This window comes from Mus caroli, unplaced genomic scaffold, assembly GCF_978045245.1.
Source record: "Mus caroli unplaced genomic scaffold, Mus_caroli_1 scaffold_7, whole genome shotgun sequence".
Classification (NCBI taxonomy): Eukaryota; Metazoa; Chordata; class Mammalia; order Rodentia; family Muridae; genus Mus; species Mus caroli.
The window spans coordinates 14,622,524-14,647,968 of NW_028227262.1; the positions used below are offsets into that span (position 1 = coordinate 14,622,524).

At 46.0% G+C, this 25,445-nt stretch overlaps 1 protein-coding gene across 2 annotated transcripts; it reads right to left on the bottom strand.

Moving 5' to 3' along the window:
* Window positions 1-11,862: 11,862 nt before the first annotated feature.
* Ddx47 (DEAD-box helicase 47) lies at window positions 11,863-23,708 on the bottom strand. Of its 2 annotated transcripts, XM_021164495.2 has the most exons (12): window positions 23,612-23,708; window positions 22,956-23,049; window positions 20,295-20,483; window positions 20,023-20,094; window positions 19,730-19,848; window positions 19,025-19,096; window positions 18,422-18,538; window positions 17,205-17,351; window positions 16,291-16,428; window positions 14,695-14,765; window positions 13,806-13,935; window positions 11,863-12,358 (listed from the first exon to the last, which is right to left on the bottom strand). In XM_021164495.2, the coding sequence occupies exons 1-12, from the start codon at window positions 23,696-23,698 to the stop codon at window positions 12,227-12,229; spliced, it is 1,368 nt and encodes a 455-aa protein (XP_021020154.1). In that variant the 5' UTR covers window positions 23,699-23,708; the 3' UTR covers window positions 11,863-12,226. The 2 variants fall into 2 exon arrangements, with proteins under 2 accessions (XP_021020154.1, XP_029334736.1); XM_029478876.2 differs by lacking the exon at window positions 19,025-19,096.
* Window positions 23,709-25,445: the final 1,737 nt, after the last annotated feature.

Consider the following 25,445-nt stretch of genomic DNA (forward strand, 5'->3'; position numbering starts at 1 on the left):
TAGCCCCTTGATTTCATTTTTTCTTTTCAGGGTCTCAATACATATCCCAGCCTGACTTGAAACTCTCATTCCTCCTGCCTCAGCCTCCTGGGTTCACCACACCTGGAAAATGTGTATTTTTCGTTCTACTACAAAATCCCAAACAAAGGCATTTATCAGAAAGACGTTTGTTGATACGATGGGTTCTGTCTCTGCACAACGTGGCAGGCTTGGCTATAACAGCTTTCTGTGTTTAAGTTTGTCTCGGCCGATGGTCAAGTCTAAAGACACATCCCAGAATGCTCGAGCCTCCGTGATGATTTCATTCCATGTGTATGGTTTTTTCTTCACTGTTTTAGCTTCTTCCTTCTTCAAGTTAGACATAATCTCAACCTAAACTCACCCCGACTTCTGCTGGAGCTATTACTTAACCTAAGTATCGGGCTGTCTGTGTGCAGCGATGTGCCTTACAAAAATGGCAGACCCCAAAGGCAGTAAGCCAGGCATGATGGTGCACATGCGTAATCCGAGGTTGAAGCGGGATGGCTGTCTCAAGTTTTGAGGCCAGCCTCAGCTACATTGCAAGATACTATCAATCAAACAATCAATCACCAATCAATAAACCATCTGCTCTTTGTAGAGTTCTACCTGCTTGAGTCAGTTTTGTGGGTTGTTGTCTTTTTGAGAGACAGGGTCTTACCATATAGACCAGGCTAGTCTCAAACTTGCCGTCTTCCTGCCCTCAGCCTCCCTAGTGCTGGGGTTACAGGTATGGACCGCTATGGCCAGCTTACGTTCAAGTTTAGCATGTGAATTTCTATTATAAACTTAGTAGAGTCTGGGTTTCCACATTTAATATCCTAAATAGCAGTTCACCGGTTCCATGATCATGATTTAAAGGTGGGGGCTGGGGTCTCAGTGATTAAGAGGACTTTATTCTCTTGAAGAGGACCTGGGCTCAATGCCCAGCAGCCAAATGGTAGTTCACAACTGGCTGTAACGCCAGCTTCGATAAAACTGACCTCTCTGGCTTCCTAGGACCTCTGTATACCACACACGTGGTATACACAAACTCACGCAGGCACTCATACATGCACGTAAAATTAATAAATAAGTCTTAAATAAAGAAACAAGCAAACAATCAAAAACCCAGAGACTTGGGAGGCTGAGGCAAGAAGATGTCAAGTTTGCGTTCTAGGCTCTGGAATACTCCCCAAGGCCCTGTCTCAGAGGCTCTTTGAACCAAGTGTGAGCAGAGCTGTTTCTCTAGAGGACTGAGCTCTGGTGTTGGTTGGCTTATAGAAAGCTATACCATACCAACCTCTGCCTCTGTGGTCACATGGTTTGTACTCTATCTATTCATTTATTTATCACTGGGATTTTTTCAATATATTTTATTTTATGTATATGGGTTTTGCCTGTATTTGTGTCTGTGTACCGTGTGCATGTAGTGTCCAGAGAGGTCAAAAAAGGGCGTTGGGCCTCCTGCAACTGGAGTTACTGATGTTTGGGGAGCCACCATGTGGATATAGGGAACTGGACTCATGTCCTTTTAAAGAACAACAGCAGGTACCGGTAACTGCTGAGCCATTTCTCCCGCCTCTCATCATCGTTCTTTTGAGGCAGGGTTTCGTGTAGCCCAGGCTGGCCTGGAACTCACTAAGTAGCCAAGGATGATCTTGAACTACTGATCTTTCTGCCTCCACCATCCAAGCGCTGGGATCCTGGGCGTGTGCAGCCATCCCCAACCACACGAACTTTAGAGGCACCTCAGATCAGAAGTGGAGATAACACTGCCATGGCCCCTGTAGTCAGCACTCACTCGGCATGCTCCATATTACTACAGAAAGGATCATTCCTTCGTTCATTTGTTTGTTTAGAAGTGTCGGGAATTGGACCCAGGATTCTCCAAGCAAACGCCCCAAACTGAACCACATCCCTAGCCAAGGACTAGCCATTGAGGCCTCACAAGACCTTGGAGAGAGTGGCCTAATTCTAAACCCAGGCTACGCCGACAACAGGCACAGCAGTACCAACAACCCACACCATCCCATTGGATGTGAGCTGCCTGCCCCTTAGTTTTAATCATTTTCATTCAAGGTGTCTCCAACCTGAGGCCTGCACCACACATAACACAGGCTCCTGCCCTGAACAAACGTAAGTGTGTTCTCACCTGGCTACAGGAGTGAACTGGGTCCATCAGCTGCATCAGACACCAGAGGAGAAAGAAGAGACCAAAATCAGAAAACTATATTTCAGCCAAGTGTGATGACTCAGACCTGTAATCCCAGCACTTGAAAGGCTGAGGCAGGAGGAGCACTGTAGGTTCAAGGACAACACAGACTACAGAGATCCTGTCTCAAAACTCAACAACCAAAGCGAGATTGGGGGTGTGTCTCTGTTGGTAGACTGCTTGCTTATCATGTCAAAAAGCCTAGATTGTTGGATCTAGCACCACATAAACTGGGCAGGGCAGGCACAGGCCTGAAATCCCAGCACTTGGAAAGTGGAGATGAGATAATTATTCAAGTTCTTCTCAGGTAAACAGTAAATTCAAGGCCAGTCTGGACTACATGAGACCTCATTCGAAAAGAAAGATGTGGGGGGGGGGGCGTGGAGAGGGAGAAGGAGAGGGAGAGGGAGAAGGCATTGAATTTGATCCATCTGCAATAAAAGAAAGAAAAGTGGGGAGAGGAATGGGGAGGGAGGGTGGGAGACCCATTTTCATAATGTGAACTATGGATGTGGTTGCTGACCACATTAGCCCCCTAAGAGCCACAGCAATGAAGTCAGACAGGTTCTAGGCGGCACCTTCCCCAGGGTTTTTGGGCTCTGAACTCCACTGCACCCAGAAGCTAGTGACTCTGTCTTACCTCTGTGCTTTGTTCAATATTTTGTGCATTTTGGCACGGGATAAAAGTTAAATTGGGAACACTCCATGTGGCCCCATGGCATTTATTTTGGCTTCCACCTTACAGGATGCATCCTCATCTCAGAGCTGACTCAAACCCAAGGATAAAAGGGAGATGGAGCCAAGCCACTGGACTTCGAGCTGGCAAAGTTTGACGAAACAGGCATTGTAACTTTATTGTAGAGAGCAATTCCAAGGGAAAGCCAGAGGGTCACGTGGTACAGGCAGACAGCAAATCCAGGCCCAACTTCAATCCCCTCAAGACCTGTCTCCTGTTTACAGTGAGTGGAGAGGGAGAGGCTGCCGATTTCACTGAAACTATCAAGTGAGTTTGATTTCGTCTTTTAAAAAGTGTGCTGGGCATGGTGGCTTATGCTGTTAACCCCTGTACCCAGGAGATAGAGGCGAGCAGATCTCTACAAGTAGCAGGCCAGTCTGTCTACATAGAGAGGATCTCTAAGCCAACGAGAACTACACAGAAAATGGAAAGGAAGAAATTTTAAGAAATGATAGTAACGGTTGCGTGGTAAAACTGAAGTGGGGTTGGGGGTCAGCATAACTCAGGGAGTAAAAACAGTTGCTGACCAAGCCTTACAACTGGAGTTGGATCCCCAGAATCCAAGTTAGGAAACAACAGATCCCTAAAACTTGTTCTTAGATTTGTGCCACAACACGCACATGTACACGGCCTCATATACATGAATGCACATACGTGTGCACATGCACACACATACACTTGTACACACTTACACACAAGTACACATGCACACGCTTACACACACTCCCATGCATTCTGGTTGGATGTCATCCACTCTGTCCTGCATCAGGCTTGGACTTCAAGGAGCGAGATGTAAAGGAAGCTGTGAAGTGTGCGGAGATTAACCCACTGACTCCAGAGGAAACAGCTTATCACTTCTAATTACAGTCTCCTTATCAGGGAAGTTCTCTAGGGTGGGTGGTTTAGGGTGGCAGCAAAGGTAGAATTATGGAATGGGCCAAGGAGATCATCTTGCAAAATATATGGCATGCAGGACATCCCTTAAGCTTTGTTGTCATGGTAGGAGGTAGCAAGAAAAGGAGACCAAAGCAGGCTCTTTCTTCTTTTCAGTTTTTGTTTGTTTGTTTGTTTGTTTGTGACAGAGTTTCGCTATGTCTTGGAGCTCATTAGATAGACCAGGCTAGTCCCAAATTCATAGAGATTTGCTTGCCTCAGCCCGCTAGGATTAAAGGTGTGTGCTACACATTTTTGGTTGATTTACTTGTTTATTATTTTTGAAATGGTGCCTGATTAAGCCTTTGCACTTGCAAGCCTACTGCCTCCACGTCTTGAGTAACCAAGATTACAGTCCTGTATCACTAGACCTGACTAGGAATAAACGCTTAGTGTTCACAGCATGGGTGAAACTCAGAATAATTACCTTAGTTAATTATTTAAACATATATGCCATATAATCCCACCACTTAATAACACTCTAAGAATGCAAACCCACATGCTAAGTTGACAAGCCTGTCAAGCCAGGTGTCGTGATGGGCATCTGTTGTGGCAAAAATATGGGAGGAGGGTCAGGGGTCAAGGGCATCCTCACCTAAATATCAAGTTAAAGGTAAACAGAAAAGGCAACCAGTCAGTCTCTGCATGAGCAGACCGCGGTTTCCCAGGAAGAAGTGGGATCGAGAAAGGAAGGAGGAAAGTGTTAAAAGGAACAGAAAGAATCATTTGGGGGATGGCTCAGCTTCTCAACATGTAAAGAGGGTCTTAGGTGCATAAGCACATCACGTATGCATCAAACTGTACATATTAAATATGTGTAGTTCATGTATGTACTTGAACCCTCAGTAAATATTTAAGAAGTTATATAACAAAAAAAAAGAGAAGAGGAGAGATGAAAAGGCAGATTAATTTCCCATGAGAAAAAAAAAATCTACAATGAAAATGGCTAAAATCAAAAACCCTGACAGGAGGCAGCGAAGTGGCTCAGCAGGTAACGGTGCCCGCCAAGCCTGATTTTTTGAGTTTGAGCCCCAGTGTCTCCTACAAGCAGGGATTGGTTCTCTCCCTCCACAGAAGGAGCCCAAGGATTGAACTCAAATTGTCAGGGGTCCGCAGCAAGCACTTTTACCCCGTGAGCTATCTCACCAGCCCTCGAGGCTGTACTTTATAAACTATAAAGCCTCATCCGAATGTTGCCTAGAAACTAAACTTAACCTCAGAACGAAACATAACACGAATCGTTTAAAAGATTTAAACGATTCAGCTGGATGTGGTGGCACACTCCCTGGCCCCCAGCCTCCCAGAAGCAAAGAGGCAGAAGAATTGTGAACCCAAGGCCATCCATGTCTTCATAAAGAGTTTCAAGGTGAGCCTGGGCTATGAGAGATGAGACCCCCGTCTCAATAAATACGCAAACAAGCAAATAAGTAAATGGCTGTGTTCAGATTTTCTCTCTGGCTGGCTGTGGCCTCCATCCCTATTCAGTGTAGCTATTTCTTGTTTAATGTATACGGGTATTTTCCTGCGTGTACATATGTGTACCACAAGCATGCCCGGTGGCCATAGAGGCCAGAAGAGAGCATCGGATCCCCTGGGACTGGAGTTACAGACAGTTGTGACCCACCGTGCAGATGTTGGGAAGTGAACCCAGGTCCTCTGGAAGGGCAGTCATTGTTCCTACCTGCTGAGGCATCTCTCCAGCCCTCAGTGTAACTTTGATTTTCAGCACTAGGGATTGGACACAGGGCTTCACCATGCTAGCAAGTGCTTTACCACTGAGTTACATCTCTCAACATTTTTCACATACTCCCTATTTCTACATATTTATTGTAATTACTGTAGTAACACTTTATGCCTGTTATAAAGAAAAATAGAAATGAATAAAATATAATATAAATAAAAGTTCTAGAGGCTTCTTTCAACACCTGAACAGATTATCATACAACCTGTTTCCTGCCCAGTTGCATATGTCAATGCGCCTAGCCCTGCAGAGACTTGATGTGCCAGAGTGGGGGATAGCCAGGGGGTCTCCACCCTCTCAGAGGAGGGGGAGAGATAGGCAAAGGGACTGTGGCAGCAGGGAAGGGGGACAGGGAAGCAGTTATCAGGATATAAAGTGAATTTGTAAAAAACAGAAAAAAATAACTCCTCTAGCCACAGGGAAAAGGACTGAGCCTTGGTTATGGGCCACTGACCAGGGAGTGTCCCAAGGAGTGTTGAGAGAGCAGGAGGAGGGTCAGGAAATGACTGATGCTGGTTAATCATAAACCCTGGGTTTATGTGGCTATAAACCTCGGTACTTCCTCTTTCCCCTCCGCCAGCCAGGTGCACTGGTTTTCCTTATTTCCACCCAACCCTCTAGCCAGACCGGTCCTGAGAGGTCTTCTGTCCCTTCCAAGGCTACCCCTCGTGGTCACATGTTAATCTGAATTTCCCAGAGGAGGGCTCTGCAGACGGGTGGTACCAAATGTGACTAACCCATAACCCTCACAAGCTAAGGAAAATGTGTGTTTATTAAGAAAATTAATATGCGATCAAGGCCAGCCTGGAATATATAGTGAATTACAGGTCAGCTAGGGTTCCATAGTGAGACCCTGTCTCAAAACACACAAACAAACAAAAAACAATAACAAAAAGAAAAAGAAAGAGGACCTCCACACAAGTGTGCACACTTGTACACGTGTGCGCGTGCACACACACACACACACACACACACAAAGACAAAATTAAAAGTTCATTTTTTTCCCTCTAACATTCCTCAGAAATCTTTTCACAAAGGACTTCGGGCTGCAAGATGTCAGTCGTGCAAAGAGTTCTGTAATTCCCTTTGCAGGAACTATAAACAAAGCTCTGCTAGGATGCTTTTAGAGCAGGGATGAGCTGTTTTACTGTCCTCTGTAATAGCTCTGAGCTTGTGGGCACATCACAAAACATACCCGGATGTATGAACACATGCACACTTCCTTTAAGGGTCCCCTAAGGAAGCCTGAGCAGACTCTGTTCATGCTACGTCATGTGAAGCCTAAAATTCAGATTGTATGTGAGACTTCTTGAGAATATTGTGGTAGAGGCCAAATTTCAAGTCTATTTCTTTTCCCTCTCTTCTTCTAAATATTTTTATCCTATCATCTATCTGTCTGTCTGTCTAGCTATCTATGCACATGCCCACTTATCACCAAGGCGTGCATGTGGCAATCAGAGGACAGTTTGCATCGTCTGTTCTCTCTTCCTGCTATGTTGGTCTCAGTAACTAAAGTCGCTCTGTAAAGCTTAGCCTTTAGCTCCTGATCCACCTCACCAGCCTACTCCCATGTAGGCCAGCCTAGGCTACACACAATCCTCTTGCCTTGGATTTCTGAGTACTGGGATTAAAGGACTGAGCTCTCTACCCACTCCCTGAACCCTCATCCTCTGAAATCCACAAAAACCAACAAACGCCAACAGAAGCCTTGGTTCCACTCTCAGCTCCCTATATGATTCTTGAATCTCCTTGGGAAAATTCAAAGAGGTAAACACAGAATAAGGGGTGACCAGGATGCAGCTGTTGAGTATCACAAACAAGCTTTTCAGAAGTTTCCTCAAAAACTGAGTCATGGCCTCCAGCAAGGGAAATGATGGGTGTTAGCACCCAAGACTGCCAAGACCCAGCAGGCTGGCCACAACCTCATTGTTCGCCATCGTGTGTCTAAAACAACCCTGACTGAGTTAAGAAAAACGTGGCAATCAAGAAAACTTGTCATGGTCTCTGCTCTCTTGACTCACTGAAAATCACAAGGAGAGCATTGGCTTGAAGGTGGCACTGGGTTTAATAGCCTGGGCTGGCGAGTTTCTGAGATGTCAGGCAGCAAGGTAGAGTCACCAGAGGACTCATCTTCAAAAAATGGAGGGGAAAGAGCCAGTGTTCAAGGCTGGGAGGTAAAGTAATCTCTCTCTCTCTCTCTCTCTCCATATATATACATATATATATACTTTTTATAAATTTATAAAGATATATATAAAACACTTTGTCTCTGTTCTGTAACCCCATCTCTGTTCTGTAACTCTCTCTCTCTCTCTCTCTCTGGGGTGGTATGGTGTGTGTGGGTGTAAGGGTGTGTGTTTTGAACATGGGAAGGCTCACTCGTGTGTGTGTGTGTGTGTGTGTGTGTGTGTGTGTGTGTGTGTGTATAGGCCAGAGGTCAACATCCAGTGTCTTCCTTAATTGCTCTTCCTATCATATGGGTCTCAAGGACCAAGCTCAGATAGTTAGGCTTGGCAGAAAGCTCCTTTACCCACTAAGCCACCCCACAAGCCCACAACGATATTTTTTTGTTTTTGAGACAGAGTTTCTCATTGAACCTAGAGTTCACCAATTGACTACACTGACTGGCTAGAGAGTCCCAGATGTCCAGCCTCCCTTCCCAAGTGCTGTGATCACAGGCACATGCCACCACACCAACTGTTCATGAGTTCGGGGATCTGAACTCAGGCCCTCCTATTTGTGCAGCAAGCACTTCAGCAGCTGAGACGTCTGTCCAGCCTCTCATTTTCTTTTTAATGCCAGGAATCAAACCCAGAGCCACGTGCATGTAAACACAGCCTTTGCCATTGAGCTATACCCTCAGTCCCACAGCCCAATATTGCTGACCATCATGCCTGACTGCTGCTATCATTCTTTTGGATGGAGGACAAGTCCCCATCACTTTGGGCAGAAGACAAAAAGAATAAGTGACTCACTAGCTCCCTGGCACCAAGCCATGAGATAACATGGACAAGTGAAAGCTATGGACTGGCCTACTAGATGAGGGTACAGCAAAGCAGAGGGATATATCATGAAAGAGGATTCAAGACCCTGAACAACTTACTCTCATACACACTGTGCATTGGGAAGAAAATGCCTGTATTCCCAGGCTCCAGACTGGAGGGGGAGAACCAGGGGTTGGTGACCTATCAATACCTAGATAGGCAGGGGAGACTTTAGAACAAACGGAAAGCTAGCACAGATTGGGACCAGGGAACAGAGCAAGGCTGCATTTTATACAGCATTTAGTTCTCCCAGTCCTAGCGTCTGGGTAACCCAGAGATCCCTGCACACAGAAGGCAAGCTCTCTACCTGTGAGGAAACACCCCAGGCCTGGCCTGGCAGTCCTGTTAAAGACTGTCACCCTTCAGATACCTATAGGTACTTCTCATACTTGCCCTGATTGCTACCCCTTAGTCATTGCAGGCCACACAAGAGTACGCTGTGTGCCCTTTGATTCTGCACTGCACCCCAGTCACTGCTCACTAGTAACTATTTTTTCCCACAGAGGAAGTGAGGGTGAGCATTTTCCCCTTCTGCCATCTACTGGCGAAAACGAAGATGTTCTGTTATCCTCTCTTAATGGTTGCACATTGGAAACTACGTTGGCATCTGAAAGCTTATTGGCATAACACTCATTGTTATGTGGAGCACATTTAAGGAAATGCAATACTGCCACCACTGGCTGTTTCGTTCAGTAAGTGCTTGTTGAGTGTATAATGTGAAATGCATACAAAAGACACACATACACATCATATAAGGACTGAGATTTGGAATCAAATTTGGTTTTGCTTTTTTGGTTTGTGTATGTGCTTTTGTTTGGGTCTTTTGATCTAAAATTTTCTTGCATCCATTTATCAGAGGTAGGGTGGCAACTATCACAGCATGTTAGGTTAAGAGATTAAGAGGGAGTTCCGTGAGTCAGTTCTCTCATTATATGAGTCCTGGGGGATCAATCTCAGGCCCTCAGGTTTAGTAGCAAGTGCCTTTCCCTGCTGAGCCACCTCACTGGCTCTGTTTTCCAAAAGATGGGGTTTCACATAGCCCAGGCTGGCTCCAAACTACCTATGCAGCTGATGCTGGCCTTGAATTCCTGATCTTCCTGCTTATTCCTCCTAAAATCTGAGATTACTGGTATCAGATGAACAGATGGCTGTAAGCAGACGAAAGCTCTACCGTGGTTTGAGAATGGCCCCCAATGGATGGAGGTGTTTGGGAAGAATTAGAAGGCGTGTCCTTGTTGCAATAGGTGTGTCACTGGAAGTAAACTTGGAGGCTTCAAAAGCCCATTCCAGGCCTAATCTCCTTCGTTCTGCCTCCTGTTTGTGGATCAGACCTAAGCACTTAGCTACTGCTCTAACACCATGCCTGCCTCCCTACTGCCATGTTCCCTAGCGTGATGATCATGGCATAATCCCGAAACTATAAGCAAGCCCCCAGTAAATGCTTCCTTTTATAAGTTGCCTTGGTCATGATGTCTCCTCACAGCAACAAAGTCTTTAAGACAAGCTCCAGCGGTATCAACAGGTATGAGGGTCCTACAGCCCTGTGGCCTCCAGCTGAGCCTGTTCTTCTCTTGTCTTCAATCCTGGCACAGAGCTCTTGTCTACTTAGGTGTGACTGTTTGGCGATACTTCCCAGACCTCAAGTTTCTGCAGTTATTTTTAGCTGTAGTTTTAGTGCATTCTTGAGACAGGTGAGGCATGAAGAATGTAGGTGTGGGTCACCCTTGAATCTCCAGTGCTTGGGCTGAGTCTCTTGTCATTCCAGCCCAAGAGTGACTCACACCCTTTTATTATCTGCCCCAGGGCTAGGTTTCACCTCAAGAACTCTGGATTAGAATTGCCACAGCCTAGTCTCTAATTTCTTTTTTTGAGGACATGCCTTCTTCATGCTTTGTCACCTGCTTCTGATAAGGTGGATTCCTTCATTTGCTGTAACCAACACCACTGCCCTCTGGTTCTTTCTGGTCCCATTTCCCAGAGCTGAGGCACTTGGCATCTGGCACCAGATGCAGGAGATAGATAGCTCAGAGACAGGAAGCTATCTGGAAAGCTCTCTGGCTCTCATCCAGACATCTGTGAAGAGTCAGGCAAATTCTGGGGTGTTTGTTGCATTTTTATAAGACCAAGAAAGGATAATAAAATGATCTAGTTGAGTCTTGGACCCTCAGAGTAAAACTGAGCTACACCTCCAAGCCTGGCACAGCGGGTTGTGTATATGTATATGGACATACTAGTTCTCCTGTGTGCACCTGTGTGTTCATGTATGTGTAGAAGCCAGAGGTCAATGTCTGGTGTCTTCCTCAACCACTCTTTAAATCTCTCCAAAATTATGCATATATCTCAGCTCCATGAACCACTGCTTAGAAGGAAAGTTCAGGCTGGAACACTTCCAAGATTTTTATTGAGCCCTCAGACACTTCCCCAACCCAACTTTAATTTGCTTCTGAAATTCTTCACAGGGAGAAAATGTTACCCATCAGCCATCCACTGACGCAAAATAAAGTCACCACCAAAGTCACCTTGGAGAAGCCTATCAGGAAAACATGACTGGTTAGAAAATGAGCTCCAAGGGTGCCCAACTCATAACAACTGCTCACAAGTATGGAGGACTCCTCCCTGCTTCCTTTCCATTGTCCGAGTCCTCTAACTCATCCTTCACTCAAATGCACCGTGAACAGCAATTAAATGCAAAGCCCGGGCCACTCTGTTGGTAGAGTCCCAACCTAACGAGCCCTGGGTTTGGTCTCCAGGCATAGTGGCACACATCTGTAACCCCAGCACCTGCAAATTCCCTAGACAAGGAACCAGGAAAATGAATGTACCCGGGGCTCTGAAGCCCTCTGCCGCCGCACCAATAGCAGGAAAACGCACCTTCCTCTAAACAGGACTTCTCTTTCAAAGCCATCCATCATCTTGCTCTTCATTTTTCAACATGCTAATTAATGTCTTACTTCAATTAAAGACAACCAATTAAACTGCCATATAATGACACGAACAGGTCCCCATCAGCAGGAGCTACAAAGCCTTCAATAGCAAGGTCTCCAAAGAGCTTGAATACTGCTCTTCTAGAGGACCTGAACTTGATTCTCAGCATCCACAGTGGTGACTCAAAACTGCCTGCAGCTCCAGCTCCAGGGGAGGCCAACTCCTCTGGCCTCTGGGTAGCTGCATAAAAGTGCACACACAGACACACACAGATAATAAAAATACATCTTTAATCATAATAATTTTTGACCCACATCAGGCTGAATGTCGGCTGAGATAAGGTGGCGTACACACCATTCTGTAGAAGCTTTACAGTTAGCTACAGACAGCGCTCTCCATCCGCCAGGCCGTGGCTTGCAGGTGGGAAGGCAGAGGTGCAGCATGAAGAGCACACGGCACTTGTGTCACAGGTGAGGAATGCAAGCTGAAGAGTGGCCAGTCCTGTGTCAACACTGTAAAAGTTGTCCCATTGCAATGACACTGCAATCCCGAGGAACGTGCTCCTAGCTGGCTGAGTTGTCTCTGGACAGAATCTTACAGCTGGTGAGCAGGCGAGCAGAAGTCTTTTTAAAGCATTAGCGGCCTTTCCGCTTCTTCATTTTGCCCCCAGCCACCTTGTTCCTCACACCAATGGCGCCCTCCTTATCATCATCATCTCCTGCATCCTCTCTCTTCCGTTTCTTCTTTTCTCCGTGCTCCCTTAACTCCTGCAAGGCAGCAAACAGGATGTGACTGACCGGACTCAACAGCATCCCCCGTGCCCCGTCCTCAGGTCAGAGAATGCCCGAAAAGGCTAAGAATCAACTCCAAATGAACAGAAAGGCTGACCTCATACAGAGACCAAAACATCAAAGTGAAGATGACCCAGGTGTTGTCACATGACCTGCTCTGGGGGACAATCAGGCATTCTGTATGACTTCTACTGTTTGTATACTCTCTGGTCAATCTCACTTCTAGAAGTTTCCTTTAAGGAAATAAGAAGCTACTAGGATATTTATTCAGCACAGCCCTAGTTAAAGTGGAGAAAACAAATCACCATTGTAAATCATGCTACAGCATGCGACGTAGCTAACAAAATGATTACATGTGCTGGTCATGGTGGTGCACAGCTGTGATCCCAGCACTTGGGAGGCTGAAGCAAGAAGCTGGACATGAATTCAAGGGCAACCTGGGCTACACAGTAAGTGCAAGGACAGCCCGAGCTATACAGCAAAACCTTGCCTCAAAAATCCGAATTACAAAAATGTCATATGGTGGACAGGATGGTAAAACTGGGGGAAAAAAATCCCATGGATTTATATTTGCTGAAACATAAAAATGATGCCAGTCACATATAATTAGGTCAATTCTAACTATGCCTTAAAAACCAAAAATTAGCTTGATGCTCTCAATGGTTCTCCACAGGGCCTGGTTCCCCTCTTCAGCTACCATTTTAATCCGTTCTATACTTTGTGAAAATTTTCCCCAGGTACAGATCTGGCCCCAAACTCTCACTGATCCTGACTCCGCTTCAGAAGTGCTAGGATCATGGTATATGTCATTATAGGACCATGGTATATGCCACTATACTTAACTACAGGTAGCACTTGTGTGCTTGTGCATGCCTGGCTAACTTTCTTCCCCACCACAGAGAGCATGTTTATAAACAAAAGCTCACACATAAATTCCACGTGGGCAAAAACCCACAGCAAGTCTGTATCTCAGTTATTCAAAAAAAGCCAACAAAGGCAAAGTATCCGCCACACCTCAGAGTTCTCTCCAGGAAGGACACAGCACTTTCAAGGTTTCCTCTAGAATCTTCTCTCATGCTACTACCCCTAGTAGTACCCTAGACTCGTGGTTCACATGAGCTTGCCTGGTATTCAGAATACACGGAAAGTATTCAAGGTATTCAAGTGAGGGACTGGTTCTGAGAGGTGAGGCAGATAACCAAGCTCACTGTAACCACAGCTCGTCTTCTGACCTTGAGATTGACCTTTGGGGGAAGGCATAGTGGAGAATATGGCCAGCCTGTTCAGACTACACAAACCCAGACTCAGTGGTGAATTTCCCACAAACCCTCAACGTTTGTTTGCTCATCTCAACTCTGGACAAAACCTCAAGTGTCTTATGGGATAAGGCCATCAGAGACTGCTAAAAGCAGATGCAGCATACCATCCGGGCAAACCTCTGGGCTTCGTTCACACGTTCTGTGAGCATCATGACCTCCTCATCCTGCGTTGGAAAGACAGGCAGCTTCTTCCCAATCAAGTGCTCGATGCGCTGAAAGAGTTCTACATCATACCTGAGGAAGGAAAGTTGGCCTGGCTTTGCTGAGCTGCTAATGCGGGCACCTTCCACTGGCTAGTGATCCTTTGTGCCCAGACAATTGGGAAATTACCCATGGTATGGTTTACTCACAGAAAACACTAGGTATCCCACACTCAATCATACGCAGCAACACTAATTAGATTTAGTGGGTTGTAGAAAAATGAAGGGGACACAAAGGGGAGAGGGGATATTTGGGGAAATATGATCAAGATATATTTTATACATGTGTGAAACTGGCAAAGAGTAAGCTTTTAAAATGGGCCTGGGCAGATGGCTTGCTGCTTAAGAGCTTTGACTGCTCTTCTAAAGACCATGGTTCAATTCCCGTCACCCATATGGCAGTTCATAACTGTCTCTAACTCCAGGCCCTGGGGAATCTGACTTCTTCTAGCCTCTGCAGGCACAAGACATTCATGTGGTACACACACAGGCATACATGCAGGCAAAACACCCACACACATAAAAAATTTTAAATAAGAAAGTCAGACACAGTTATTCACTGCTCCCAGTTCTTGCTCTCCAACAAGCAGCAGTGCCATTGTGCTTCTGTATGACACGACATGATGTTTGAAAACCAGGTACACACACGCAGACAGACACACACACACAGACACACAGACAGACAGACAGACAGACACACAGAGAGAGCCAGGAGAGAGTCTGTACGACAGCACTGCACCAGGCAGAAGTTGCAGTCTCTGTTGCTCAGTCCCCGTGCTGATGATTTACTCACTGTGTTACAAAAGTAATGGCCTTCCCAGAGCGCCCAGCTCTCGCGGTTCGTCCTACTCGATGGATATAATCCTGGAACATAAAAGGTAAATAAATTCACATCAGAGCCAAGAAGGGATGTATGCAAAGTCCTGCCACAAACCTCTCAAAGAAAACACATGCCTTTGAAACATGGAGGACTTGGCCTGGGAAATTTGCTGAGAAATCTACTTCTTTGTTTGTTTATAACAGAGTTTCTCTGTGTAATGGTCCTGGGTGTCCTGGAACTTGCTTTGTGGAGCATGCTGGCCTTGAACTCACAGAAATTCACTTGTCTCTGCCTCCCAAATGTTGGGGTGAAAAGGTGTTTAATATCACCCCACCCGGCCTCCTCCTCCTCCTGTTTTTCAAAACATTCTCATAGCACAAAATTCATCTAATGCCTGCTTTCTCTTATACAAAGACAAACCTACAATACCCATCCACAGGATTATGGCAACACTGAATAAAGAGAAACACTGGCTGGCAGCTGGAGAGAGAGTTCAGTGGTTAAGAGCACTGACTGCTCTTTCACAGGTCCTGAGTTTAATTCCCAGCGACCACACGGCAGCTCACAACTAACTGTACTAGAATCTGCTTCCCGCCTCAGGTATGCATGAAGACACAGCACTCACATACATAAAATACAGGAATAAATAAATCAAGACAGACAGACAGACACGGGATCTAGGAGTCCTACACAATTATCTGCATACCACCACGTCTCTACACTTCAGTTCCTATTTACAGACCAGGGCTAGAAAGGAATGCACAATCTTAAGAGTTGCTGTGAATATCAAGAGAGAGCAACTTATCTGTAAGAACTCAATAAAGAGCCAAGTGAAACAAAGGCCCACAGGGGTCCTGCCTCTCCCCGGGAACATCTGGTAATGCCTGGAACATTTTTGGTTGTCACAACTAGAAGAGTGCGAGATACTGTCTAGTAGACTCAAGGAATGTTAAGCATATTATACACAAACAACTCCCAAGACAAAGAATCCACCAGTCCAAATGCTAGCCGTGCCAAGACTGAGAAGCGCCCAGACACTGAGCAGCAGAAGCTGTGTTTGCAGAGCAGCGAGCCTGGCATGGTCAGCATCTGCTGCGTTTGCCCCCTGAGCCTGTGTCCAGTGATGCTCTCTGCATATCTTCACACTAACATCTGCTAATTCTGTAAACAGGCATGTGCAAACGGTGAGAATAAATCAGTCAAGAGCTTTCTCTTGAAAGTTGTTGCTAGGAGACCGGACCTCTGGCAGCCCAGGCTAGCCTCACACTTCCTATGTCTTTGAGGGTGACTTTAAAGTCCTGATCTTCCTACTTGTACCTCTTGAGTGCTGGGATTACAGACCTGTGCTACCACACCCAGTTCACTCGGTGCTACAGCTCAAGCCCTCAGCTTACGCTAAGTGGTCTATCAAATGAGCTCTACCTCGCCACTTCCTCAGTTTTTGATACTGAACTAATAGAGGATAAAACACTGCACTATGCACTATAACTAAGGAAAAACAAACAACAAAACACATTATTTAGCAAGCAAACTTCAGAACTAGGAAGTTTAAGCAACAGCAGAACTCACCTTAGAATGAGTCGGAATGTCAAAATTGACCACTACGTCCACATGGGGTATGTCCAGACCTCTGCTGGCGACATCAGTCGCTAGAAGAATGGACCTTGCCTTAGCCTTAAACTTATTAAGGGATCCGAGGCGCTTGCTCTGAGAAGAAGAAATGAGAAACTTGAATTTTGAAAAATGAAAGAATCTTTACATACAGCAGGGACATGGAAGACAGACAAAATAAACAACAAGAAATTTATTTTTATTTTTTTATACGTTTTCCCTTCTAAGTCCAGGCTGGGGCTTCATAGTCAAAACAAGTATAGAAACAACAAAAACTACTTAAGACCAGAGGATCAACACTGTTAATACATCAAAAGCTTACAAGCCAGACAAGTGCCTGTGAAATGTTCTTTTCTGTGGATGTATATTTACATGTATACTCGGTGCACACAGCATGCACATGAACACGCATGCAGAGGCCAGAGGGCGCTCTTGGTGTTGTGACAACCTTTTTCTCTTTGAGACCTGACGGAGAGATGTCTCAGTGATTGCAGGAGATTTTGTTCCCAGCTCCCACAGTTCCAGCTCACTGCCTGAAGCTCACTGGTTAGGCTAAGCTGGCTGTCACCACAGCACGTGTCACCACACCTAGCTTTGGATGTTTCTAGGGCTCAAACTCAGGTCCTCATGTTTGCACGGAAGGTAGTTTACCAATCGAGCCACCTCAGCAGGCCCATGCGACCTACTCCAGTCTTACCACGCGCTGTCTGAACACCAGAGTGTAAGGGTGTAAGGCAATACACAGAGCACACAAGACCAGGATGTGCAAGGAGCATGGCTGCCCGTGAACCAGGAGCATGCAACGGGCTCTGGCGCCGTCCCTGCTCACTCATCTACCGACTTGGGGTTTGCTTCCTGTAAAGAACTCTTACCTGACTCATCTGTCCATGGAGGGGGATGGCAGTGAACCCGAGATTTCGGAGCAGCAAAGCTGTTCTCTGAGTGTTGTTACAGGTGCTGCAGAATATCATAAAGGAGTTGCCAGCCAGTTCATTGAGAATATAAACCAGGTAGGTATCCTAAAATCACAAAACAAGGCACATAACTGACATGGAAGAAAGGGTGGAGACCTAGCAACACGTGGGAGAGACCACGTCTATAGGAGTGTCTCAACTATGCAAACCGCCAGCTCTGAGCTTTATACTGCTTCCCTGATGCTCCCAGGTTCTTGGACAAGGTCTCTGTGGGGGCTGAAGATATCCCCAAGTGAAATTGTACGGAGCAGATTACAGTACTGAGCTGCTGTGGACAGGTGTGCTATCGACATGAAATGGCCATGAAGGTCCCCAATACCTCAGGGATATGGGGACAGCACGCCCTCTGTGGTCAGGCGCAGACACCCGTCAGTGTGCTGGTGTTGACAGTGTGGAGAAAATACCAAGCAGAGGTTCCTCCTCCGGGATGTGTAGGTAGAGGGATGTGTAGAGCCCACACTGCTCCCTGACAGGCCCACTCTGGAGAACAGCTAAACCCACCCATGTATACAGTAAAACAAACATGCTGACTTTCCCGGTCCTTGTTGGCGCAACTATCAGAGGGCACAGCCCACCCCATCCCAGCTTCTCCATGCCTGTACTTCCTGATTGCCAAACTGCCCCACCTAGGTCAATCCCTCATCTGTACAGGTGTGGCAGGTCTCACAGTATAATCCAAACTGGCCTCAAACTTACGGTAAGGCCCAGGCTGGCACTGAACCTACGGTGTCACCTTCCTGCTTCAGGTTCCCAGTGCTGGGGACACAGCATGGACTACCACACCTGGCTAGCTACTATGCGCTCTGTGAACCAAGCACCCCATTACATCAGTGGTCACACATAAGATCTGCACTGGGCAACCACGCAAGGTCTTTCCAAAGTAACCATGAACTAAGCAGAGGAAGGAAATCAACCGCAGGGGTGGCCTGGGGAGAAACTCTATCAATTTTATCAGGACTTGTACTCTGCTTTAACGCCGTGAATTCCTGGCATGTTCACTTTATCTGTGATAAGCGTAAGCTGGCCACGCAGCCCTCAGCTGGTGCAGAGCTGACATACTCTCAGATGCTTCGGTGAGGGCAGGAATGGCAGCAATGACAAAGTCAACACTTTACCTTGAATTTCGAGGGAATAAAAAGGTAATACTGCTGCAGTTTCTCCACAGTCTGGTACTTAGAGGACACAGCACATTTCACAGGGTTCTTAAGAGCTGCACGCTGAAGTTTTTGTACCTAAAGAAAGAAAACAGAATAGCACATCAATTTCTAAAGGCTCAATGTTCTTACTTTCATTGTTTTCATTATCGCTCTAATACATAAAGGTGTGTGTGTAGGTGTGTGTGTGGGTGTATGTGTATGGTGCATGTACACACTACACATTAAACCCAGAACCTCCCCCAAGTTCAACCACAGATTTTCCCATTAGCTACAACTCGAACCCTAGTTTTACTTTCTTCTTTGAGGCAGGGTCTCCCTACGGTGCCCAGTCTGGTCGTGAACTTACTTTGTGGTCCACTCAGGCCTTAAACTTGTCATCCTCCTGCCTCGGCCTCCCAAATAGCTGGGATACTCATGTATCAATTCCTTTCTTTTTTTTTAATTTTTGGTTTTGGGGTAGGGCTTCACCATATGGAGCAGCCTGGCCTGGAGCTGGCGATCGCCTGCTCGTGTTTGTGTGTCAATTCTTATAGAGAAAGCAGGAGCCTAAGCAAACCTCACCTTCTTGGTCATGGTGGCAGAAAAGAGAAATGTTTTCCGATCTCGGGGAATCACTTTGAGGATCTTGTCAACCTGGAGCACACAGGAAAGAATGCCAGTGACAAGATGTCTACAGATTCTCTGCATGGTATAGGGGATGTTGGGCAACAAGACAGGGCGACTGAGAAACCAAACCCTGGAGGTTTAAGGACTTAAAACTCAATTTGGATTTTCAGGTAGAATTGACCGAACATTTACACTTTGATACTAGACCAGACAACACTGTCAAGCAGCTCAGGAAAGATGGTGAAACCCCCAGGTATACAGAGCTCACTCAGCAAATGAGACAGAAGTGCAGGGTTAAGGCCTCACCTCTCAGGTCAGCCAGGACCACATTCTAAAGGTGAGACACCCCAAGCCTGCAGGGAAACAGCGGGCATGATGCTGCTCTCACTGAGGTCGACACGGAGCTCTACTGAGATGGGGCCCAAGGAAGCAAAACCAGTGTCAAAGAGAGGACCAGAGAAGCTCTAGGGACACTGCTGTTATAAACCCACCTCTAGGCTGGGCTGAGTGGCACATGCCTTTAATCCCAGCACTTGGGAGGCAGAGACAGGTAGATCTCTGTGAGTTCAAGGCCAGTCTGGTCTACACAGAACAGCCAGGGCTGTTAGAGAGAAACCCTATCTCAAAAAAACAAACAACAAACAAACAAAAAGAACTCACCTCTGTCTCAAAATCCATGTTCAGTATCCGGTCTGCTTCATCCATGACCAAGTACTTAAGAGCTCTTAAGTTGAAGCCTTTGGTATTTTCCAAGTGGTCAATCAGTCGGCCAGGAGTAGCTACCAAGAAAGGTTAAGGACCCAAAGGTAAGAAAATTATCTACTTCCCAGAAAACAGTGAAGACACGGAAGAGTTAGCAGAGTCACAGGTCCACTCCCCAGGTGCCACCCAACATTTTAGATTGTCTCCAACCCATATGGTCATGGTGGTATTTACCTGTGTCAGTGACTCACCTATTACTATATGTGGTTTTTTGGCCAATGCTAGTGACTGAGACATCGAATCAATTCCACCAACAATGACAGCTACAGAAACAAAGCAAACACAGAACCTTCTCAGTGAGCACCTTCAAGCCAATATTAGATTTCTACTTACATCTGTCCACCCACTCCCAAGGCTAAACCACAACACCAGCTCCTTAAGGCAAGACTGTGCTAACCGTGCCTCCCGCTCTCCTTCCCCACTTGGGATGGCACGCGGGGCTCTGCCCTGCTTAGGCACTTACCACACTGCACTCCAATAGATGACCCCAGGGCCTCGAACTGCTCAGAGATCTGAAAGGCCAACTCTCGGGTAGGGGTGAGGACCAGGGCGAACAGTCGCTGGGGCGTCTCCAGCAGGGCATTCAGGATGGGCAAAGCAAAGGCGCCTGTTTTCCCAGATCCCGTTTCTGCCAACCCAATAATATCACGACCTGCAAGAAACAAAACAAAACTCTTTTACAAAGAAAGGCACTCTGAGCTCCTTCAATGTTTTCTATACATTGACACAATGCTGGGCACAGGGTCTCCCTAGTCAATTAGAATAAACTGAATAAACATATACAGAGAAACCCTGTCTCGAAAAAACCAAAAATAAATAAATAAATAAAAAATAAACTGAATAAACAAAAAGGGCACGGCCTCTACCCTATATTAGCTAAAATTCAGTAACAGGACAAATACAAAATATGTTTAAACTGGCCAGAGGTAGCCTGTGCCTTTAATTTCGGCACTCAGGAGGCAGAGGCAGGCAGATCTCTAAGTTCAAGAACAGCCTGGTCTACAGAGTGAGTTCAAGGACAGCCAAGGCTACACCGAGAAACCCTGTCTCAAAACAAAAAAGTTTAACTTAAGGCTAATTTCCAACTTCTAAAATTGTTTTATGTGGTCTGTGTGTGTGTGTGTGTGTGTGTGTGTGTGTGTGTGAGAGAGAGAGAGAGAGATTTTCCATGTGTAACTGTGGCAAGTCAGAAGACAATGTGTAGGACTCCGTTCTCTACTTCTACCATTCCCAGAAATCAAACTCAGCAGTAAGAGCCTTTAACCACTGAGTGATCTTACCAACACACATGTTTAATTTGGTAAGGCCCTTAATACAGGCCCCTAGAAAAGATAAAAAGTACATAAATGGGAATGCCAGGCTAACAGAGATCTACAAATTCTACATGGAAGTAAGCAAAAGGCAGGACAGCTATTCCTGCATGAGGACAAAGGGCCGGGGCTCTAAGAAACAGTGTATGACGGGGCGATGTGAAGTCCCACCTGGGCTGAATGGCAGGATATTATACAGGAAAGGACTGAGGCTAGGAAGGGGCTCATAAACCCCCAATGCATTCTGATAAACAAGGAATTTCACAGGTGGCGTTATTCTTCAGGAAGATAAACCTGGAGGAGGCAAGGAGCTGAACAGTCCATGTGATGGTGCACAACTGTAGTCCCACCTACATGGGAGGCTCAGAGAAAGAGGAGCACTCGGGCCTAGGCATTTGAAGTCAGCCTGGACAGCACAGCAAGGACCCATCTCAAAAATAAAAGCAAACAAAAACTGGTTGAAAGGAATGTGGTGGGTGACATCAATTTTAGTATGGGAAACTGAAAAGCCAAAACTGGAGACAGCAACTATAGAAAAATCAGTTCTGGGAGGAAGTTAATGATTCTGGATACAGAGAACATCAGGTTCAGAAAGAGAGAGAGCTACAAGCTAAACAGGATATACTTATGCCAGCAGGCCTTGAGCTCATCTTCCCAAAGAACGGCAGCATGAAATACCCCTGGTTGCCCTAACTACTCGTGACCCATGAGCATCTTCATAACCTCATTCCTCCCCTTCACACAAAAGCACGCACACTAGCAATGCAGGCATAGGAGCCATGAATTTCCACTCGGTTCGCACCTCTGAGGGGCATACACATCAGAGGTAGAATCTATGAAGGAGGGGTTATGTCCCACATCTGAAAATTCTTCTTCTGTGTGTTTGCTTTGTTTTTTTTGTTGTTGTTGTTTGTGTGTGTGTGTGTGTGTGTGTGTGTGTGTGTGTGTGTGTAGTCCTGGCTGCTCTGGAACTCACTGTGTAGACCAGGCTAGCCTCAAATTTAGAAATCTGCCAAGCCCTGCCTCCTGAGTGCTGGGATTAAAGGCATGCACCACCACCACCCGGTTTTACACCTGAAAATTCTAATTCAATAGGTCCAAGTTGTTTTAGAATAAGGAAATAGAGGATGATGATAGAATCGCTATTATAAAGCAAAAGGGAAGAAACAGTAGCTAAAGAGACAGGCTAGTAAAATACTGTGTTGAAATGAAAAGATAACTTCAAGAAAGGTATGATCAAGGGTGTTGGGAGATACAGAATAAGCAAGATGGATTTTCTTTCTGTTTTTTTTTTTTTTTTTTTGAGGGGGGTGTTTGTTTGTTCTTTGTCTTAAAGACAAAGTGTTTTCCTACTTGCTTAGTAGACCAGGCTAGCCCCAAACTCTCAGAAATCCGCCTGTCTCTGCCAATGGAGTGCTGGGATTAAAGGTGTGCACCACCACGCCTAGCTGTATGGTAGATTCTTAATTCTCATCTCTTAGAGCTAACAACTTAGTCAGGATCTGCCATGCAAATTCAGACAGCAGAGCGCTCTAGGGGTTTAAAACTGTCATCCCAGCATTCATTAACGTCAGTGTCTACCTCCCAAACGGTACAGGCTTGTGCCACCGTGATCACACCTGGCTTTATAAGTATTTGAGGCAAGGTCTCTGCCTCCTCAGTGTTAAGAACTCAAGTAGCCCTGCCATACCAAGGGAGAGATTTATCTTTATTTCACTTGAAATTTGACAGCAATAGCTCTTAAAAGCAACACAAAAACTGAATATAATGCCTCACTGGCTCTGTACTAACCTGCATATTTAATTCCAACCTACCTTGCAAGGCCAAAGGAATAGCTTCGATCTGGATCTTGGTGGGCTTTGCCCATCCCAACTGCTCACAAGCTTCACACAATACATCTGTCACACCCTTTGAATTAAAAAAAACCATACTTTAGCAAAGAATACATCCTCACCTTTAATTAGAGCCATCCTACCGGTGATACGTAGCCCTTTGCACTTTACATAATTGTACATCTCAGACCCTGCTTTATATGAACTATGGGCCAGCGCCTTGAGACAATTTCTCTTCACCAGGTGCTGCTGTCAACTCTTTACATGTATTATCTCATTTAACCCATCAAACCAGTTCCGACCAATGGCTAGCTATTATTCTACCAAGTGCCTCACGTGTATAAAGTGAGGCGCCGACCATAACAACTTGCCTCTTGTAAGGAGGTCACGCGTGACCCTAGATAACATAAGGCTCTACAGAAACTGGACAGAAAAGCCAACGGGGGCTCTCACGACCCAGCGGCATCCTACAAGGCAAATGCACCCGAGGGAGCGTGAAGAGACCCCGAGTTTCTAACAGCATGAGCTAGGCCCCAAGGTGTTTTTACACACCACCGGCTGGGATATGAAGTACCCAAACCCTGGGTGAGCCTAAACGCCAACATCACAAAATAAATACCAGCATCACCCATTCTCACCAGGTCTTTAAATGTTTTCGTTTCCTCCTCTTCCGCAGCTGTCTGAAGGGCTCCAGAGGGGGAATCGGGTTCCTCGTCCGCCGCCATCTTGCTCGTGGACTCCGGAAGTGGGGCCGAGGCGCAAGGCGTGCTGGGAAATGTAGGCGATTACTTTCCTAGAGTGTAGGTTCTGAACGCCTCCTGCTGGCGGGTCTGGCGTGGCAGCGCCCCACACAGGTGGGACTTGGAAGAATAGCAATGGCTCGAAGCCTGTGCCCCTAAAGAACTGAGACGATCCCTTCTTGCTGCCCTTTGGGTATCTGCCCTTTTTTTTTTTTTTAATTGGTTTCTTGAGGCGGGATTTCATTCTGCAACTTCGGCCTTCCAGGGCCTTGGCTGTCTTCCCTTTGGCTTATCACTTTTCTAACTATAGAAATGTAAACACATGGACATCACAATACTATTTATTCATTACTTCATATATTTGACAACTGACAGCCTGCCATATGCTTGGACTGTGCTAGGTGTCTAATGATAGAGCAGGACAGTATCAACTTCCACTGCAAAGAGAAGGCAAACAATACATAGGTAATAACGGACCACTTTGAATTATGAAAAGTGTTATGATGTAATACACCTACATAAAAATAGGGGAGCAAAGCTTTGGGAGAAAGAATTGTCAGGATCGCTGCAAGATCGAGAAGGTGTCTCTGAGGCAGTGATATTTGAGCTGGGACCTTACTGATACCAGAAAGGCCATTCTGAGTTCAGGGGACATCTATTCAAGACTGGCAGATCTGAGCCGGGCGTGGTGCCACACGCCTTTAATTCCAGCACTTGGGGGGCAGAGGCAGGCCGATTTCTGAAACCCTGTCTCGAAAAAACAAACAAACAAACAAACAAAAAACTGGCAGATCTGTGAATACAAAATTCCTGAGACCAATGAGATAGCTGAACTGCCACCACTCAAGCTAGTGAGGTACAATGTATGTTGCATGCCCTGTGCCTGCAAGTGTACTCTAGTGGGGAGGCATTGGCATTCTCAATGTGTGGGGCACACTTTCTGAAATTGAGGCAGTAGAGACAATCTGGTATGCCTTCCTTCGTGGTATCCCTTTCTCTGGCAGAGTGTGTTGTTAAAATGTGCGCAGCGCATGTCGAACATACACTTAAGAGTATTTAGGGCTCCAAGTCCTGAGGCTGTTGTGGGAAAGGCCATAGATTTAAAATATATAACTAAGATTGGGAGTGGTATCCCATGCCTTTAATCCCATCACTCAGGAGACAGAGGCAGGTGAATCTCTGTGAAGTGAAGACCTGCCCGGTATACATAGCAAGTTCCAGAACAGTCAGGGTTACTTGGTAAGACCCTGTTTCAAATATATATTATATGTGTGTTTTGGGTTGGTTTTTTTTTTTTTTTTCGTGGCAGGGTTTCTCTGTATAGCCCTGGCTGTCCTGGAACTCACTTTGTAGACCAGGCTGGCCTCGAACTCAGAAATCTGCCTGCCTCTGCCTCCCAAGTGCTGGGATTAAAGGCATGCGCCACCACGCCCGGCTTTATGTGTGTTATATTACAAGTGTGTATGGATGGATGTAACAACCTTCTACTAAAACACAGAGAAGCAGAAACTACACTTGAAGAGGTTTGTGATGATTGCCTGTGGAGGGAGGGGAATTAAGATAAAATGCACAAGTCGGAATTCAGAAACAAAATGACAGAAGGCAAAAGAGAATAAATAGAAAAAAACAAGGGAGGGGACTATGGTGGTACACTCCCTTAATCACAGAGCTTGGGAGGCAGGGGCAGGCAAATCTCTGAGTTCAAGGCTATCCTGGTCTACAGAGTGAGTTC

What these genes read in the sequence shown, in the direction of transcription:
- Ddx47 (XM_021164495.2), bottom strand. Translation starts at nt 23,698, where the DNA reads ATGGCGGCGGACGAGGAACCCGATTCCCCCTCTGGAGCCCTTCAGACA. An exon ending in ACATGGATTTTGAGACAGAG is followed by an intron (nt 19,097 to 19,729) that starts GTGAGTTCTTTT and finishes TGTGTGCTCCAG; the next exon opens with GTTGACAAGATCCTCAAAGT. An exon ending in ACATTCCGACTCATTCTAAG is followed by an intron (nt 14,766 to 16,290) that starts GTGAGTTCTGCT and finishes TTTATGTTCCAG; the next exon opens with GATTATATCCATCGAGTAGG.